This window comes from Nansenia antarctica (assembly GCF_963989245.1).
Source record: "Nansenia antarctica genome assembly, chromosome: 1".
Taxonomy (NCBI): domain Eukaryota; kingdom Metazoa; phylum Chordata; class Actinopteri; order Argentiniformes; family Microstomatidae; genus Nansenia; species Nansenia antarctica.
The window spans coordinates 95,964,832-95,979,665 of record NC_137674.1 but is presented as its reverse complement, the minus strand read 5'-3'; the positions used below and the strand labels follow the sequence as shown (position 1 = coordinate 95,979,665).

At 44.7% G+C, this 14,834-nt stretch overlaps 1 protein-coding gene across 2 annotated transcripts in view; it reads left to right on the top strand.

Moving 5' to 3' along the window:
• Window positions 1-378: 378 nt before the first annotated feature.
• Window positions 379-14,834, top strand: part of slc44a5b (solute carrier family 44 member 5b) — a gene marked incomplete at its 3' end in the record, with an annotated part of 37,872 nt that continues 23,416 nt past the window's right edge. For both annotated transcript variants that reach the window (XM_080537733.1, XM_080537734.1), the window contains exons 1-2: window positions 379-473; window positions 12,317-12,365. In XM_080537733.1, the coding sequence (XP_080393859.1) occupies window positions 437-473; window positions 12,317-12,365 (86 nt within the window). In that variant the 5' untranslated portion in view covers window positions 379-436. The remainder of the gene's footprint in view (window positions 474-12,316; window positions 12,366-14,834) is intronic.

The window sequence follows — 14,834 nt, the reverse complement described above, 5'->3', positions numbered from 1 at the left end:
TATTTGTATAGTATAGTATAGTGGATAGTGTATATAGCCTTTATTTATGTAAACCAGCTCTTTTCCCTTCTTGTTTTTAGTATTTTTTTCCTAGCACCAGGGGAGCCCCCCCTCCTAAATTTCGTTGTATGGTACCTGTACTCCTGTATTAATGACAATAAAGACCATTCATTCATTCATATTGTATCATTACCATTTGTGCCAAGGTGTCAGTGGGCGTCCCCTTTAAGAGCGCTTTTTCTCACACATCGATGACGCTCTCTCGTGCTGTAAACACGGCTGACGCTCAGCCTGCGTGGCCAAGACAGCTCCAAGCCCAGGGCTGAAGTACAGTATTTATTTACGTACACTGGGCCATCAGAACGCTGTTCGGATCTCGAGCCTCATATGCAATCTCAAAAACAAAGACGGTGCAGAATCTCCTGTCTGAGGTGCAATGGCTAGGAAGACGGACATTCCCCCTTCGTACTATGGTGAGTCGCCACATTCGCCACAGTCCTTTATTGTCGTAAGTTCTTTCTTCAAGACGATAGTATAACAAAGGGTAGTCTACAACGGTATGCATGCAGCGAATGGTATTTTGACTTCATAGCACTGATTTAAAATGTACCCTAACTATCATCGACGCGGCATACTTTGTTACCGTATGACTGACAGCGTTATTTCTGCGAAACCGTTACTTTCTGACAAAGCTGGACAAAGTGGATTAGCCTATGAATGGGGAGGGGGGGGGGGGGGGGGCTCGAAATAAAACATATCTAGTCAGATCAATATCAAATTGCAATGGTCTCGATGCCGACATTATGTATGGGTTCACTCTAATCAAATTAAAAGTGAAACCACTGGCTACAAAGCATTGTTTTGTAGCGCTATCAAGACTGAGATTGTTTACAATGCAGCTCATGGACATGGGTATGTTTTCTCAGGGTGAACAATAGATGACGGTATCAAATGTATTTGTTTTGGTAAGCTAAAAGAGTCAATTGAACCATGCAAGGACAAGGAAAACAATGTCCGCTGTACAATGTCAAAGACAAAGGAATTATTGTCCCTAAATGACTGTTCTCCAATGTTGGGCATATGGATATTATCTAAGGGCAGACTGTCGTTTCTGTCCATTACGTTTTCCTCTTTGTTATGTTACGAACATGATATTAATCCTCATGTTGAGCCAGATGCCACTGAGACCGCATTATAACAGTGTCATAAAGGTCTCATAAGAAGCTAAAACAGAGAATATTTTAATCAGATGAAGTGAAACAAAAGAACAATAGACCTATTACATGCAGCAGTAGGCATATACAAACTCCAGCACTCCAGTACATAATGTCGGCTCTAGGCTACTCTGGTGTTATTACATCTTCTGTGTCATTTTCACGATCATGTGATGGCTTTGACCCTCATTATGATCAATCATTGTAATGAGGGTCAAACAGTCCACGTCGTTGCTGAATTAGTCACATATGTAGTGTACTAGCCCTGTCCAAGTATGTCTTTGTATCCATCTTGTTTACTATTCAGTCTGAGCCTCAACTGTCATTGAGTACTATACTGTCCTGTAGCTACTTGTAATTGAAGGACACGGTCAGTAGTAGTCAGTACGTTGCTTTATTGGACAGTTGCAGTGTCTGTCATTGATCTCCCTACACACTAACCCTGTGTGTCACACAGTTCCCCTGACTCCAGGTCCCTGCCAGTCATATACTTGTAGCTTGTCAGCTGGAGTTTGGGATTCACTGTGGGAACTCAACTCTCTCTTTCTCTCCTATCTCCAGAGACCCTTAACCCCCCCCCCCCCCCCTCACTCAGGATATTCAACCTACTCCTTAAGATAACATTGTGATGAAGCAGGGTTGAAGATGATGCCATACAGCTTTTGAAGAATGTACAGTAGAGTTTGATGAATCATGTATTATATTCACGGTACAGATGAACTGAAATTATGTCCTGGGAGTTAGACTTTACTCATTATCCAATTGACATTGAATCAACTGGTAGTTCTATGTTAATATTAATAATACTGCACATTTTGGGCACACTGATGCAAGTTCTTCCATCTGAACTGAACCCAAGGCCCTGTGTCTTTAAATGCCGGGTCAGTTGGAGACAGCCAGTGGAGCATGGGATGGAGTTGTGCTGACTCCCCATGTTCAGGTCAGCTGCTCTGTCCAAATGGCCTCGCTCTCTGGTGCTGCTGCTGCTCAGTCAGCGAGCCTGTCCAAATGGCTTTTCTCAGGCAACTCAGGGCTGTCAGGCAAAGATGGATACAAAGGGCAAAATCTCCTTTGTCCTCTCCAACCTGCCTCCCCAGCAACTGGAAATGGTTGATAATACACTTGTTTCATATATAAAACATTTCACACACACACACACACACACACACACACACACATTCTGTCTCCCTTACAATTAGCCCGTCCTCCGATGTATACCTCCACCAGCCCCCCATGACGCACACACACACATATGCACATACATATACATTCATGCACATTCCAATACACACAAATGTTCGCAATTTACTATTCCATACAGTCATGTATAATAAACTTACATTTGCATATATAACACAGTCCCCTTATCAACATTGACTATATTCTAATGGCTCCACAATCAAGACTCACTAATGCTTCTTAGACAGTATACAATACAAAGTTCAATCAGTCATAAAAATGAAAAAGTAAGTAATTAGTTCCATTCACCATAGAAAGTGTTGAGCTTGGGATACTGTTAATTAACAAATTTCTCACGTTGTTGGCTTCCCGTAGTATTGAATTTTAACAAGCAGGCAATGCAGAGGCCGTCAGAGAGCTAAGAAGGCTTTGGTTTAGAATCAAACCCTTCTCACAGCTCCTCCTTGTCAATTTGCAAATGGCTCATCTTTTCACACAGGAAGAGGTGCCATGATGGGCTTTTTAATAATTATAATTTAATTTTGCCATTTAGCAGACGCTTTTAATCCAAAGCGATTTACAGGGACATTCCCCCTGGAGTAACTGAGGGCTAAGTGCCTTACTCAAGGGCACACTAGTAGTGGTGTGTTTTCAGGCGGGATTTGAACTCACAACCTTCCGATCACAAGTCCAACTCACTATCCACTAGACCAGCGTTTCTCAACCTTTTTTCAGTCACGGCACCCTTCAAAAGTCGATAAAATCTCAAGGCACCCCAGTCTAAAATATAGCTATTCAAAAACGACACTGCATCACCCAGACAGCCCCATACACACACACACACACACACACACACACACACACACACACACACACACACACACACACACACACACACACTCAGCGGCTATTGATACAAATAAAAGTTGTATTATTATTATTATTGAGAGAGAGAGGAGGGAGTGAAAAAGGCAAGTGTGCATCAAAGGCATCAGGCACGTAACCGTGCTGTATAAACATGACACAGTGACCGAACAAACGCGGGAATTTATGGAACACATTCATTTTCATATTCCCACATTTGATTGGAAACACCTATCCAGTCCATTCAACGTAAACACCGGGGATGCAGAGTTATTAAGCCAGAAAATGCGTCTCTCTCTCCCGCTGCGCGCATCCTTGTCTGGATGTATTAAATTCATTGCATGAAAATGAAACTGTGCGTTATTTCCCGAACTTTCCAACCCTGCTTAGCTTCCGAAGTCGGACGAGAGAATAATGTCACCGATCATCCATATAGAACAACCACCTCCACACGCTGCCGGCGAGCGAGACTGCCCTGCCCGATCGGACCCTTTTTCGGGAGCGGGGAACATAGGATATCCGGTATTGACATTGTGACATGGGAAAGGGGCGCGCGAGACAGATTTTGATGATGTATTGCATTTATTTATTTATAGATTTATTCATTCATTCATATGAACGTCAGAATATAGAATTATTTGACGGCACCCCTGAAGATGCCAGGCGGCGCCCCAGTGTGCCGCGGCACCCCGGTTGAGAAACGCTGCACTAGACCACCACTACCCCCCTACCACCCCTTGCACAGGCTTTTTAAGTTCCTCAGTCCTGTGCAACTACTCATTTAAGATGAAGACTGATGTGAGCTATGTGGTATGTGGTATGTGGTACTCCTACACACCTTCATTTACTCTCCAGTGGAGTCTGGTGGGGGGAGGCAGAAATCGGTGGACTGGCTCATTGTAATGCATGGATAGACGTGTGTTTGATACCATTCCTCATTCCATTCCATACATTTACAATGAGCCTGTCCTCAGATTTCTGCCACCATCAGCTTCCCCTGGTTCATACTCATTCGTTTTAATGAGGTTATGTTATTCTGCTTTGAAATGTCATGGTGCTTTTTTTTAGGCCTTAACAGTGCCAGATACCACACTGCCCAGTTGTATGACTCAGGTTCTAGGAATAGGTACTATTCACACTAATGAGAGTCAGAGTAAATACTTCCACTTCGTGCTGAGTCAAACATGGGACTGTATTTGTTTGTCCTCGTGCAAATTGGACAGAGGGAGCTCTTATTAAAGGCTACATGCATACATGTGTCATTGTGTCAGGCGATACAGTCTGTGTTTGACCAGGAGGCTAACTGACAGTGACAATCATTGAGAAACGAGTGAGGGAGGGAGTTACATTCAGCATACGTTAGGAAACCAAGCTGTGGTTCTATGTGTTATTCGAGTCTCTTTGAGGCTGGCACTTTGTCTTGGGATGAGCATACTGTGCTGATTGATGAAGGTATATCAAACCAGATGGATCATTATCCGAAGATGAAAGGACCCAACAGCGCGTTGCCGCCGCAGCATTATGCACACTGCACAAGCAGGCCTGCTTGAGGTGAGGGCCTTGTGTATTAACACCTCTGGGATGCAGAGCTTATGCAAATATCCCAGCCCTGAGGATTGACCACATTACAAGGCTGGCCCTTCCCTCAAGGCCAAAAAACAAATTGTACTGTCACTTAATCAATGAAGTTAACTAACTCTGATTGGCTCTGGGCCCCTCTAACACCCCCTGAAACCTTCATCAAATTGGCAACAGAGTGACATTAGAGAGCTCTGCCTGACATTGAAGCACCACTGTGTTAGGGAGAGGATGAAGTCTTAAAATACATTACCTGGCCAGGAAGAAATAACTGTGTGTGTGTGTGTGTGTGTGTGTGTGTGTGTGTGTGTGTGTGTGTGTATTTGAGCGTGCCTGTGTGGTGTCAAGCATTTACTGTAAGCTGAGTCACTTCTTTTGCACATTACAGAAGACACTGGAGGTTACTGTAGACGAAAAATTTGACGTCCTTCCCTCAGCTCTCTCTATAAATCCCAATAAACCCAAACCAAAGCCAGTTGAGCCTGTCACTGATCCCACCACGAGAGGCTTGTTTCACAGGAGCGCGGGGCTCTCGCTGACATGTCTTAGGGGCCTGCATTTCCCTGCTATCATACCCTGCTGTTTCACCGAAGTATCCAAGGTCACGTTCTCCCCAGACTGCTTCATTCTGCCTGCAGCAGACTGGCTGTCAGACTTCTGACACTCTGAAATGCTAACCCCTACCCCCCCCAAACCTCCCCTGGGAGAGCCCACACTGTACCCTGCCTGTCCCCTACAGTGTGGATGTCAGCACCATGTCTTCACCACACTGGAAACATTGTTTAATGTTAAATTAAATAGGTCTTACTGCTCATGTGGTCCTGGTCTTCTGTGGCTCAGTTGGTAGAGCATGGCGCTAACAATGCTTAGGTTGTGGGTTCGATTCCCACTGGGACCATATAGATGTATGCACTCCCTGCAGTGGAAGTGATAAAAGCGTCATTTAAATGGCATATATTATTATACTATGTGCACTCAGAGAGAGTTGACGGCAGACATGTCAGACACCTAGACTGTGTGAAAATGGCATGATTTTCTGGGGCACTCTGATAGGGCTTTCACACCGGCAAAGAACCGTTCCCGTTCGCGTTCGCGTTCGGGAACCTCCGAACCGTGGTGCTGTCTGGCGAACCAGCCGCGTTCATACCAGTGTAACCAGAACCATCCGCATCATCAACGATGGGTGATGAAGGGGCGGGATAAACAGAAATGTCACACCTAGATGGCAGCTACTTCACAGTTCTTTGCCGGTGTGAAAGCCCTATGAGTAAGGCACAACAATTGAAGTCTGCAGTTTGTGATTTAAGTCTGGACATTTTAAGCTATCGTTTCTTAAATGATTAGAGTTGTGGCCTTGTTGAGGGAGTGAGTGAGAGAAAAAAGAAAGGGATAATCAGAGAGAGACAGAGAAAGGGAGACACAATGTGTGTGTGTGTGTGTGTGTGTGTGTGTGTGTGTGTGTGTGTGTGTGTGCGTGTGCGTGTGTGAGTTTGTTTGTTCACATCCTTAATTGACTGAAATAATTCAGTCATCTGGAGCTTTTCAACTGCTTTAATGTCTTGTGAGATGGATTCCTAATTCCCTCTCTGGTTTGGGCCAGGCAGGCAGAGTGGGTAGTCTGATCAGTATTCTGCACCCAGTGGGTGTAAGGCTCAGAGGTTTTAAGGCCACATTCACTGAGTGTGTGTGTGTGTGTGTGTATGTGGCAGGGTTAAATGCCATCTGACTCAGTACTGAAGCCTCAGCTGTAGAGTTCTGCCCTAAGGACCCGCACTAGTCTTGACCCTCTTTCACACTCACACATTCATAATAACAGATAGACAGAAATCTTAGACCAGAATATTGACCAGAGAAACTTGAGGACGAGCCTCAAATAAGTGCTACTGCAGAATTCCTCTATGGATTTTCAGAAGACAATAATTCATAAAAATATGAATGAAAATACACAGTTCTGAAAGGTACTGTACGCAAACGTTGCATTCCAAAGTCGTGAAATGCATAAATGTTTAAGATAACACCATTGTCAAATGCTTTGCCTAAAATGCTGTGATGGGGGGTGCAGATACAAAGGCGACAAGCACTTGATCCCCCCTCTCATTCCCTCACAGTCTAAAATGTGTTTGTGAATTGGCAGAGTGACAAACCTCAACCAACCAGTGTCTCAGACCCAACACAGGCGCTGCACCTGCAGTCTTCGAGCCGTTAGCCTTGCCTCGGTATGAAAGAGGCTTGTGTTAACATAGTGCAGTCTGAGGACACTGGCGCCTGTGTCCGCCTGTGTTAATGGGTCTGTGTACTGGATGTGTTTATGGAGAGAAGTTGGGGGAAAAAGGCGGAGGAGTGGAGAGTGATACAGAGAGAGAGAGAGAGAGAGAGAGAGAGAGAGAGAGAGAGAGAGAGAGAGAGAGAGAGAGAGAGAGAGAGAGAGAGAGAGAGAGAGAGGAAAGGGAAAATGTCGCCATAAGGAGATATTCAACCTAGGACTGTACTGCCCTTGTGCTCTTGATTCATCCCGTATCATGGCAGGGGGGCCTCCTCTCCTCGCCATCCCTGTACCAAGCCCCTTCAGCCCCAACACAGCCCTCTAGCAAGGACATCCAGTCCTCACAATAATAATGGCACAGCCCAGTATCCTACCGCTATCCTAGCGGAAACCTTGCCCAGTACAGCTTTTGTTAGCAACACATTTTAGTCGCACTGAGCCTCTGCTTTACCTCCTATTCGCTGCTCTCATGTGGAGGCGGGCCAAGAATCGACTGTCTGTATGTATGAATTGACGAATGGCCCAGAATGAGCCAGATAACTGTGAATCAGTTTGGGGCAGTAAATGTCCCCATAACTCTTGAGGAGAAGTATCCACTATTACAGCCCTCTCTATCAGGCAGGGTTGCCGCTACAATACATAGAGAGATAACTGCACAATTTTTCTTCCCCAAAAAAGATGAAATACAACCTGATGAAAAACACCTTTCAAAACGACTTTCCCCTGGAAGTGCTGAGCTTTGTCACTTCATGCTGGGCTGTTATATTTGTTATATTTGACACTCTTCCAGTACAGGCGTTGTGAAGGTAGTTCCCCACCCTTCAATTGCCTGACTGAATTGAAGATCTTTAAATTTGAGGCAGTCCTCTTTATATCTTAGAGGACATTGGTTGTTAACCACCTATTGATTGGAAATTGAATCTCGGGAGTGAAAAAGACACTTGTGAATTTGCTTGCTGTAGATCAACCCATAGGTTTGTTTTCTATGGCAGGGGACGGAGGATGCAAATGGGATTGAAGAGTGAGGATTACTGGCAAAGCCCCTGTCTGGACCTGATATGTAATTCCATATCCAGTCCGGCCTGAGGGGAGCTATGATTACATGAGTTTAATGCCGTAGTTGATTAAACCCCTATTGTTTTTCTCCCCCATAAATGGCAAATGCTGGACATGAGAGATTTGCTTGGCCATGTATTGTTGTATTGTATTGTTACAATATTTGCTGTGTTAAACACACTTAATGGCTATTATAACCCTTCACTACAGCACATATCACACTTAGATATTAAGAATGATTGTGCATGCATTTAGCTAAAAACCATCTGGTCACACTTTGCACAAGTTACACAAGTAACAACATTGTATTAACGTGCTGTTACATAATAGATTGGTAATCTCTTAACTAATTGCATCCTAAATACACACATTAAGCAACATATTTGCTCATCGTATCTGTTTATCATACTCATACCATGATCACTTCCCTCTTGTCATAGGCCGACATTATAGTACATTATCACGTCCTCAAAGTGAGATGTGCTACAGTAGCGCATAGGAGAGGAGCCTATCAGGCAGCAGAGCTAACATGGTGACGTCAACTGCCACAGCGTATTATGCCTCGCAGGCATTTTCCAAATGTTGTAGTCCAGCCTGACCCCAGTACACACCCACTCCTCTCACAGCCCTGGCTCTCTGCAGTGAAGTCTAAACAGTCATCAGCCCATGCCAGGCCAGCTGGTGGGCCGCAGTGCTACTGATGAATGTCAGACCCCCTGCTGGGGTCCTGGCATTGATCTGAGATCTGTTCCGTTAAGAAGAGTTAAAGGACATTTCGAGCCTTCTGGGAGGAGAAAAAGGCAGGCTGCTGAGGTAGTGAGTAAGCACAGAAATAAAGCCAAGCAATTACATCACAGATTTTTGCCTGATAATGAAATCCTGCTTCAGCATACTACGTACAGTACATTTGAGGTGAGAATCGAGTTGGATACTTGCCATTATGCACTATTGTACATGCCCCTAAAACATTCACGCATTGTGATAATTACTGCCCTTTTTAATTAATGTACCGTATCCTGCCAGCAACCAACAGTACAGTACAGTATAATATTCACAACTCCCACCCCCCCCCCCCCCCCACCACCACTGTTCTGTTCTCTGAACAACAAGCTGGTGACTTGCACTCACACCCTTCCAATTGGCCCAGCGACCAGGCCCTCTCAAGCTCTACACAGATTCTGGTTCCTCTGTTGAACATGTTGGCAGGCCTCTCAAGCTCTACACAGATTTAGAGATCTCTGAGGTCTCTCTGAGGGCCCTCCTGTACAGTATCCTCCTGCTGCCCCTCGCTGTTGCTCAATCTGGCCTCTCACCATTGGCTTCCATTCATCTCTGCCTGATTCATCTGCCTCCAAACTGTTTTTCTTTTTTTCTTTTTTTTTTTTACCACAATGGCTCTCTCAAGGGATCAGAGAGCGCTTTTAAATATGCACACACAAACACACAAGAAGGATTTTTCTTTTGGTCCTATCCTGCCTGCATGTGTCCCAGGCTAACACAAACCCAGCTCACCCCCCGGCAGCTGAGCCTCTATAATTAGCTCTCTGATATGAGTTAATGTGAGACAACCTGCTGCCTGCAGGTTTGTAGAAACATCCACTGGGATATAAAGCAACTTAAGGCAACTAATGATGCATCAACAGGTAGCAGATTTCGGTTATGAGTACATTATGCGCAACTGCTGACACAGATCCTATCTATCCCATACTGCACCAGCCTTGCTCTCAATTTCGGTCCTTAAGCCAAAGGTTAGAAGAAGTGTGCCTGAATCCTCTTTGCTGTATACTATTTCCCTCTCCAGTAACATGATTTTGATTGGCTTTGGTCTTTGATAAAGTAGTCCAATCCTGACACCCATGTCAGGCATGTAAGGAGGGCTAACATCTGTCGGTGGGCTCCCGATGCTCAGGTGATTAGGATGGTATTTAAGGACAGAGCTATTGCCCAGCTGCTGTTGCCTGAGATAATAAAATGATATTGTTGTCATCATGATCTTTATGACCTGGACAACATGGCAGGCTAGAGCACACAGCCACACAACAGTAAAAGGCGGTTATATCATTGATAGTTCATTATCATAAATGCACGTCCATGTCTCAAACATATAACTGTACCTATCACTATCATTGTGATGTTTTTATATTAATGTTCTTATATCCCTATTTGCACGTGTGGTTAGATGCTAAACTGCGTTGTCTGGTACTTGTACTCTGCAATGACAATAAAGTTGAATATAATCTGATCTAATCTAATATACACGTTTGCCTACAATATTAAAACAATGAAGTAAATGTGTAAAGGAGGGAATAAAACCTCTATTCCCTCTCAGAGTGTGTGCTCTCTGCTTACCTGAGCTTCAAAGCCAGGGCTGTCTCTCTCTGCCTTATGCACCTGGTGCAGTGTTCCTGTGTCCTTGGCTGAGAGATGCTGACATTCAACCTAGAAACTCTCTCTTTATTAATATAGAGTATAACCACAATACTGCAACAGCATTGCAGAACGTTTTTAGAGGATAACCAAACAATAACTGTCCTCACAATTAATATGTTGACCACAAGGGCACTTCACTCAGTACGTTGGAGCCAATGTTGTGTAATAAATTCCTATGGGGGTCAAGGTCATTCCTATGGGGCAATTCACAATCCGAATCTTTATCTTTATGGTCTTTATTGTCATTGCTATAGTACAGGTACCAAACAACGAAATTTGGGAGGGGTGGCTCCCCTGGTGCTAGGAAAGAAAACAAAAAAAAACAAAAAAAACAAAAAAACACAAGAAGGGAAAGGAGCTGGTTTACATAAATAAAGGCTATGTACACTATCCACTATACTATACTGTACAGGTAAGACGACTAGGGTTGTCATATTGCACATAGTGTTATTGCACATTCATTTAAAGTGTCGCAGTTTGCAGGCTTGAAATGTACACATTTGTGCCTCAGCACTACACCTGATTTTTTCAATCCAGCAGCTGCCATCAATCCGTCCAGACTGTCCAGGGCCCAGAACCTAGGTCTTTGCTGTGTTCAGGGCCTGGATGGCCCTGGGGTAGAAGCTGTGCTTCAGTCTGTTTGTCCTTGCGGCCATGGTCCTGTACCGCCTTTTCGAGGGCAGCCGGGCAAAGTGTTCGTACCCAGGGTGGGTTGGGTCTCTGGAGATCTTGGAGGCCTTCCTGAGACAGCGTGTGTTGTACAGCTCTTCCAGAGAGGTGAATCTGAGACCTTTACTGAATATTTGGGTCACTGAGACAATTATTTACAACAAAGATTATTTCAAATCACAGAGCCATGTTATGGACGTCACAGCAGTGCCATGCCTCTCACTCTAGCTCCAACCTCAGCCAGTGACACATACTGATCCATAAGACCAGTGTGAGAAGGCCAAGTGCGTAGTACAGTATCCTCATCCTCCATGTTTTTCCCTCTTAGCCTGCCAAGTGGGCTGTATCTCCCAGAGCAGAACCATCCTTAGAGACAGGCAGATGGGAGATAGACCCACTCATGCTGCCCCTGTGTCTGCCCCAGCTGCTCTGAGAAATTACACTGTGTGTGATGATTAATGTGCTCTCAGGAACAGTTCTCATCCCCCCAACACACACACACACACACACTTGCGCTTTGAGTGTGCACAGATACACACACACACACACACACACACCCACACACAACCAGGGAATAGGGTCGGTATCTTCAGGGAATATGCAGGGTTCTTGCAACGTTGTAGCATTTACAGGGTCAAGTGGGGATTCCTTTGCTGTGTGACCCAAATAAGGTCTCCGTTCTGAGCAGTTAGATATAACTGAATGTTCTGTTTCAACCATTGTTTTCCTGTTGTCTATAGTAGCTTGGCATGTGAGCACCTGGCACTGCGTTGTTGAAAGGACCTGGTGCTGTGAAATGACCTAGTTAGTGCTTGTCCTGACTGGCCATTGGGATGTTATGTTTATTGCAGGACCAGACACAATGTTATGTGTCTCATTGATCACTGTGAACATTATGCTGCGTAAGGGGTAGTTTGAACTCTGCACATAATCAGAGATTGAATATGGATTTTATTTCTGGGATCTCTGTGTGCTAGTGTGAAGCAGATGTATTTTATATCATAATGTCAATCTCTTGGTTTCCTCTTATGTAACCATGCAACCATCTGCTTCTCTTTTCCAGGTGAGCCACGCAAGTTTGACCCGACCTTCAGAGGACCTATCCATAACAGGTACTGTATCCAGACTCCTCCCCCGACTTCCCTCATGTATACTTTTGACTGTTGGAAATATGTTTGTGTGTAGTACTTGAATGTGTATGACAAGCATGTCAACAGAGAGACAGACATCTGACTGCTAATTCATTGGGGCTAAAGATCCACACCTGAGAACGTATTCATCTCTTAACTTTAAATGCACTTCAAACCACCCTGGACTAAGCCTGAAGTCCTTGATTTAATTCCCTTCCGTGTCCTGGAGTGATATTGACGTCACGTATTGTATACACTTTTTTGTCCGTTCCCTCTCTGCTGCGGCGTTGATAGATTGATCATTTGTCAGGGGGTGTTGATAGAGAGTGAGGCTGAGTGCTGGCAGCTCTCTTCACTACATCAAACAGATCAATGGCCATTAGTCACACGGGTGGCTGGAGTTAGCCCAATGACACACATTATTAACCAGCCAGAGAGCCCGCTGAACAGCAGTAACACAGCAGTTACACAGCAGTTACACAGCAGTGCCCAGATATCACATGAAGGGAGGGAGCCAATGACTTAACACTAGAACAGCCGTGCCTATTGTATCTACTATAAGAGCCGCCTCGGGGGTCCGAAATGACCATAGTCTTTACAAAGCCAAGCTGCTATTTACACACAAAAACCACTAGTTGGCCGCTTGTAAATTAGCCTGCTTTCTACACAGAAAAAACTGCAAAATAGCTTTATACTAGCTTATCCTGATGTGATTTTGTAAATGTAAGGATACTGGGTGGTATAACGCACATATCTAGGAAAAGTCATGAAAGGAGGGTCCTGAAATGTGATTGAATGCAAAGATATACAAATGTTCTTTACTCACAGGGGTCAAATGACCCTTCATGGCTGATTAAGTGTTAATGTTGTCTCCCTCCTCTTCTCCACCTATTCACATTCAACCTGACAGATTCCTTATCATCTGATCTGATTCTTGCCCTTACCCTAGATGGGCCTTATATAATACAGACCTCATTGGTTTAGTTTTATTCGGTCTGTAAACTAGACTAACGTCATTTAATAGACAATATCAACATGTGATAAACATGAATGATGATGATAAATGAACAACAGTAATGAAGCAAACTACCCTACTATTGCCATAGTACAGTATGTCTTACCTTATTTTGTGGTTCACTCATTTTGAGGTAACACTGTGTCTTATCTCTACTGCATGGCTATACAGTACAGTATGTGTGCTTGGCTAGTTTCACAGACTGCTACCGTACAAGGCAGAAAGGGCATGTTTCAGTCCTCCAGAGCCTCTTTATCCCAGCTTCTCCAGCCCATTTAACTCCTACAGCTGTGTGGACTCAATGGAGACATTTTGAGGTTTCAGAGGCTCAGATGCTTTTTAAAGGTGAACTGGGAGATGAGAAGTCACTCTCCAATGGGAGCTCAGCCCTTCACCCTAGTTAGTACTTAGTCGCACACCCTTACTACCATAATACTAATACTAATACTACCATAACCAGTGGCAGAGAACTGTGATGCTGCACACCTTTTTGCCATGACACACACACACACACACACACACACACACACACACACACACACACACACACACACCTGTCCTAAGAAATCGTCTGGAAAGTTAAAAAGCTGCAGCCTCAAACTGAAATCCCTATTGGCTCCCCCCAGACCGTGAGAAACTTTCCTTTGTGTGTGAATCCATTATCTCTGCCTCTCTCTGAACTGTCTTCCTGTTAATACTCTTATTATGTGGAGGAGACAGGCTGTCAGTGACACACCAGAATGGCACCCACGCTATTCAGCGGCACGTTCGTCAGCACCACCATGGCTCCCCCCCAGTCAGCCCTACAAATATAACGCTCTGACACACATCTTCACATAGCTCTCAGTGCCTCGCTTGCAGCACTTAGAGTGCTCAAAGCAACACACACACACACACACACACACACACACACACACACACACATACACACACACACACACACACACACACACACACACACACACACAGGCAGGGGAAAGGAGCTTGTTACAGCCGTGGTTTTGATTCATGTGAGATCTGAGGAGATCAAAGGTTTGGGAGTTTGGCCAGGTTTCAGAATCAGAAAAGTTTTGGTTCAGACCAGATTAGCAGTCAGGCTGGGGTAGGCTTCTCCAAGTCACCCCTCTTGTCAGTTGCTTTCTTTTAGCATTCACCTTTGAATGACTGGCAGGCAGAATCTGTATTAAGCTCTGGGGTGCTATCTTTGACTCTGCCTTAATGAGGCAGTCCTGTCTCACCCCTCTGGGTGTTGGCTATAAGACAAGACCACACCACCACATCAACTCAGGGCTGAGATGAGAGAAGGTCAGCGTTGGCTTTCTCATCCTTTGGAGCTCTTCCACTAATCGCCCATAATGCCCTAGCTTACTGATGCCTGATTCAACTCTGAGGTAACTGATGCAGAGAAATCCAGTCATCATCACCATGGCAACATT